Below are 6,025 nucleotides of genomic sequence, written 5' to 3' on the forward strand. Positions count from 1 at the left end.
GAGGCCTGTATGAGATGTTCTTTGACATAGGAGAAAGGTCTTCCTTGCGGCCTCAATAGCTTGGCCTTCTACACTTCGTGCTTTGGTGGAGAACTTTTTTCAGCGGCACATGCCATCTTTTTGGGCAGAGTTACATTCAGGGGCTGGACTACATACAGTGGAAACAATAAAGCTGGAAAAAAATAGTGGTGACGTCCTTTGAGTTCTCCTTTTCACTAGTAACTTTCACACAAAAGGAGGCATATGGTAATCATTTTGCTAACATTCAAACTTAGAAACATTAGCCAGAATCAAAATGTCTTTCAGGAGAACTAGAGGAAGAGCTGGTAGGTAATTTGCCAGAGCAACACACAAACCTGAGACTGATCAGTTCTGAATGGGAAAGTGCAAGTGGATTTTATAGGACAGCAAGGAAACAGGATAAATGTCTCCTTGTTCTACATTTTTACAGAGCAACAGGCTTGGCCCTGGTGACAAGAAACTTCGGAGTGTGGTGTCTGTGCCTTACAGCTAGCAGAACACAAAAAGAGATCCGTGTACCATATGAATATACAATCTGATGGAGAAGTGAGTTTCTTCCAAATGAGATACCACTGGTTGTCCTTTACCTGGTGGAAGGGTGCGGAATTCCTGCTCCGGGGAGTAGGGCCCAGGCCCGAGGGGTGTGATGGATCTCACACGAAGCAGGTAGGCTGTGTCTGGCTGCAGATCCGTCAGAGTGACATTTGGCTCAAGAAGGTGCTTCACTGTGTAACGTGCCTCCTCTCCCTGCAGAAATCAAACAGGGTCAAGTAACAAATACATGTTGAACAGAGAGGACACTTCCACCACTTTGGGTGAAAGGGGGAAGAACAAATAAGGCAGGCCTCACCTTCTCAAAGAACATGACCTCATACTCCACCGAGGTCCGGCTGCGCTGCCGTGGGGCAAGCCAAGAAACAGAAAGACTACTGTCATCTCTTTGTGTCAGAATAAACTGGGATACTGTCACTGGAGCTGCAGGGGAGAGAACAGAGAACATCAGGAAGAAATACAAACATAATGCAAACTAGGCCCTCTCTCCAACAGAAGCTCTATCTTTCCTTCTCTGGTCATACCATGCAACTGGAACTGACTCTCATTGCCACTGCCACTCCCTCATCTTTCTCTTCTGTGGTGAAAGGGAAATGAGGTCTCAGGTTGTAATTAATTGCTTTCCATGAATAGTATGCTTCTACCCCAACAATGGAAGCATAACTTTGGCCCTCAAAACAAAATCAGTGTTCCAAGAAATTACATTTAATCCAGCACTGCACTGAAAGTGTTCAATTTGAAATAAGAATGTTAGGATTTTATGCTCTTACAGCAGCAGTAACACAACTATCCTATGTGATTTATGAATGCAGCTCCATTTCATAAGTGTACAGTGAAATTCAATGCTCAAAATCTCTCAGCTGACTGCAAATGCATGCTGTTCATGAATAAAAAGATAACTCTCAACAGTCTGCAGGGACTGAAGAGTCAAGCCTGGTTCTCTCTTTGTCCTTCATCATCACCAGGAAGTGATGAGGCGAGCCAAAAGTAGCTCTGCTTTTCTAGTTCAGAGTTGTGCTGCCCCCACATAGCGTCAGGAAGAAAAGTCGTATTTTGTCACTAAATCAGAACTTGGGGAAAGCACCAAGGGCTGCTGAGCACTGCGATGTCACTTTTCTACAATCACGTTTCACAGCACTCTGAAAAGTATTCACAGGGCAGCCAAACTAGCCAGCTTGAAGCTAAACTACAGAAATGTGTCAAGAACTTGCATGTTTTTAACATCCTCATTTCTCCATGCTTTCAAAGCTTTTTTTTTCAGTTACAGCAGGGTTTCTGTTGTGTTTGGTTGGATTTTTTGCAATATCCGAGTCATGGGAAATATTTCATGCCACAGTCCCTGTTCTTCCTGTCACACAGGTCTACACTAGTGTATGACAGGGAGGGCTTTATCCTCCTCACCTCTGTTAAGTCCTTGGTGGATTCATAGCTCTTGGTGGGTAATGATTACTGCTGCTTTGCCTTGCAAGGAATATGACTGATGGACTTTACATGCCAGAGGCAGAGGTACCTGAGTCCTTATCATACCATACCAACACATGTGGCAGACAGAAGGAGAAGATGGAGAAAGCTTAAACATTCACAGAGATTCCTCTTCCTTTTCCTGATGAGCAGGAAGAACTTCTCTCTGCTTCTGCTAACCTGCATGTCCAACTGCGACCCAGAGAGTTGGAGCAGTTCTCTGTGGAGCAGGTCCCATTCCTGAGACACCATTATGGGCTTCCACAGCAAATGTGTAGTTGGTGTAAGCTTCTAGGCCATCCACATCCACAGCAGGTTTAGTGAGACCAGAAGCACTGGGGGAGAATACCACACCAGCCTCACACGGCTCACACGACAGGAAATGGCAGCGCTGACAGAAGACTGTGTAAGTCAGGTCCTTTCGCCCACCGTGGTCGCTGGGTGGCTGCCACCACAGACTCAGCTGCGTGCCAATAAGGGAGAAGCTGACATTGCGGGGAGCTGAGGGGGGGCCTACAAGAAGCATGAAAGAAAGTATTAGATCCAGCTATTAATAACCAAAGTTTTGTGGCAGTTTCCCATCTGCTGATGCATTTCAAATGGAGCTCTCTGTCCCCCCAGCCTCTCCCTCTCTGATCTCTCATCCCCATTTCCCAATGTTTTGTTTCCTCCCATCTCCTTGTTCATAGAATCACAGAATTGTTTGGATTGGAAGGGGCCTTTAAAGATCATCTAGTCCAACCGCCCTGCCATAAGCAGGGACATCTTTCAGTAGATCAGGTTGCTCAAAGCCCCATCCAACCTGAACACTTCCAAACACGGGGCATCCACAACTTCTCTGGGCAACCTGCTCCAGTGCCTCATCATAGAAAATTTCTTCCGTATGTCTCATCTAAATCTACTCTTTTTCAGTTTAAAACCATTGCCTGTCACTACAGGCCCTGGCAAAAAGTCTTTCTCCGTGTTTCTTATATGCCCCCTTTAAGTATCGAAAGGTGGCAGTAAGATCCCCCCGGAGCCTTCTCTTCTCCAGGCTGAACAACCCCAGCTCTCTCAGCCTTTCTTCATTAGGAGGTGTGTTCCAGCCCTCTGATCATTTTTGTGGCCCTCTTCTGGACTCACTTTAACAGGTCCATGTCTCTTTTCTACTGGGGACCCCAGTACTCCAGGTGGGGTCTCACGAGAGCAGAGCAGGAGGAGAGAATCACATCCCTTGACCTGCTGGCCACGCTTCTTTTTATGCAGCCCAGGATATGATTGGCTTTCTAGGCTGCAAGCACACATGGCCAGCTCATGTCCAATTTTTCGCCCACCACTATCCCTCAATTCTTCTCTGTAGGGCTTTTCTCAATAAGTTCATCCCCCAGTCTGTATAGATATTGTTCTTTCTTTCTATCTGTGACTCACGGGTGCAAGCAATGTTCTGGCCCTCTGAAGGTGCTCGGTAGAAGCCTGCATTGCAGGAACAAGACGTAGCCCCTGACTCATTGGACAAGCTGTTGGGGGGGCACTTCAGGCAGCGTTTAGTCTCCAGGGAATGACGGTAGAATCCTCGCTGGCAGGCTGTGAAGAGACAAACAAGTCAACATAAGATCAACAAGAAACCAGCTGCCAGTTTTGTTTGGCTTCTTGAACACTCCTTTATCTGCTTGCTTTTCTTCCATTTTCTTAGCTCACAGAAATATTTAGGTTGGAAGGGACCCCTGGAGGTCACCTAGACCAATCATCTTCTCAGAGCAGATAGAGAAGAGATGCAAACTCAAGGTAGGATCAATGTTATGGTAGGACTTGTAGACTGAAGAAGGGGGATCTCATTCCTCATGGATACTGTATGAAAACAGAAGCTGGTCAACCTCAGAGATTTCTTTCAACATAAACCCAGACTGGTCCCCACCTTGCCCTTCAAGCTTTCCACACCATAAAGAAGAGCTGTAAATACTACCTCCAAGTCCTTGTACTCCTCAGAGTCCTCTGCTTGCTGACTTCATATGGGAAAGTCTGGGCTTTTTAGCAGAAGCACCTTTTCTGATTTCAAGTGTTGTACCAGAGCGCCACCTAGCATGGCCCTGGGGAATATCTAGATAACTATCAGTTCGCCTAACAGCATTGAGTGTAACTGGCTATGGAGCCACCCCAGACTGCAAGAGAATAGGTGCCACATGCTTTCTGTTTCCAGTGCTACAAAAATAAGCAGCCGCATCTTGCTCTAAGTATAACATCTGACAGTCTGTTTTTGCTGCATTACTATCAGCTTGACCTACAGGAGCACTGGTCTGTCTACCAGTTATCTCAAGGTCAATGGTTCACCCCTATAGGTGTGTAGCAAAGAGAAAATGAGTGAGGGAGGCTGAAGTAACCTGTGAATTTAATGGTTTACCAGCCTGTGCTAAATGAATCTATCAAATGTTCTTAAACTAAAGAAACAAACAACCTATCACTAATCAGATGGTTGAGGAATGCATACACTAATTTTCTGCCACAGCTACCACCTTGCATTTAACTTGAGCATTGAGGGAATGACCCTTTTCATATTGCGCTATAAAAGCAACAATGTCCTGTGTAATCCCTCAGGAGATCCCAATGGAGAACATCCCAAAGCCATCTGCGCAGGAGCCTGACACAAATGGCTTACTGTGGTGGAGCATAGCATAGGAAATGATCCTTTATCCAGAAGACAAAAAACAACCCAGCCATTCATACTATGTGACACAAAGGAACACCTGAGGGACCTAAAAAAATTTCCACTAACAAAGGCCAAACAAGACTCCTCACCATCAATCTCAGGAAGAGATTGGGTTTGAGAACATTATCCTCACTGTACGTTGAGATCTCTCTCTAGATTGTCATCAGAGAAGTGGCTTCACCTCATTCCTATTGGTCCCCCTTCTTGCCCTGGGATGGCAGGCAGACTGTCCCATTAACACTGGATGACGTCAACTGGCCTACCAGTTGCACAGTAATACCATCACACAACCATTTGGGGATACTCTTACAGTACACAGGCCAAAAGGATTTGTAGCAGTTAAGCCTAAAAAGCACAGAAAGGAGAAATAAACACAAGAAGTAGGAGCAACCAGCACCTTCCAATTTTGGGAAATAACAGAACCATTCAGGAACGAGTCTGTCATTCTGAGCTACAATCATACAACTATGTGGTCAATGATAGCAAAGGCTGTTGAAAGAATTACAAGGCTCAAGTATTGATTGTCACCAGCCCAAAGAGATTCCATTTATATTCAAGATCAAATCATCTTCTTCAGAAATAGGCAAGAAGAAGAAAAGCTACTTTGACCTCTAGGCTGCTCATGACTGAGAGCACTTCTACATGTGGGAGTGAGGATGAAAGCTTTGTGGCCTCCTGCCATTTTGCTCCAGTGTAAGATTTCAAAATTCCTGACACTAGATCAGTTTGGGTCAGGAGAGCTTTGACAGCAACATAAAAAATAAACATGGCACAGTGCCACAGACCTGTATAACACAGAGGTTCTGATGTTCCCTGGACAATACTACCTGCCACATATATGGGATGACATACACACCCTCTTATCAGGGTGAGACAGACAGCAAGTAAATGAAGGAAATTTGGGTTTGAGAACTCAAGAACAGTTAGGTCCGACCCCGAGAGAGCCTCTCTTAGGCTTCTGTTTCTCCTGGCCTAAGCTCCAGTGCCGCTCCAGCCCACAGTCCACACCTGCTGCCTGGTCTCCGGTCTCCGCTTTACTCACCAGTGGTGCTGAGACCCTTCAAGCAGGAGAGCTGCCTTGCAGGGAGACAGCATGCCTTGTAGGGAGAGGGAGTGCAGGGAGGGAACTGCACGGGGGACATGTGGGCCAAGGGACAAACCCAGGAGGTAATCAGGCAGGCACCAGCTGGCCGGACCAAGTCACATCACCTGAGGCTGTGTCTAGACCAGTAAACTAAAGGGAGGTGCAGGCAGGAGCAGAGGCACCCAGCTGCCTGCACTACCCAGACGCCAGCACGGCCCCAGCCC

General features: G+C 46.4%; 1 protein-coding gene across 1 annotated transcript in view; it reads right to left on the bottom strand.

Annotated features, from left to right (window-relative positions):
* Nucleotides 1-6,025, bottom strand: part of EPHA1 (EPH receptor A1) — a 35,501-nt gene that overhangs the window by 9,043 nt on the left and 20,433 nt on the right. Inside the window, exons 5-8 of the mRNA XM_009328694.1 lie at nt 3,442-3,597; nt 2,215-2,547; nt 872-996; nt 609-768 (exon numbers count right to left, since the gene is read on the bottom strand). Coding sequence (XP_009326969.1) covers nt 609-768; nt 872-996; nt 2,215-2,547; nt 3,442-3,597 — 774 coding nt within the window. The remainder of the gene's footprint in view (nt 1-608; nt 769-871; nt 997-2,214; nt 2,548-3,441; nt 3,598-6,025) is intronic.

Source organism: Pygoscelis adeliae, unplaced genomic scaffold (genome assembly GCF_000699105.1).
Source record: "Pygoscelis adeliae isolate BGI_AS28 unplaced genomic scaffold, ASM69910v1 Scaffold120, whole genome shotgun sequence".
In the NCBI taxonomy this organism is placed as follows: domain Eukaryota; kingdom Metazoa; phylum Chordata; class Aves; order Sphenisciformes; family Spheniscidae; genus Pygoscelis; species Pygoscelis adeliae.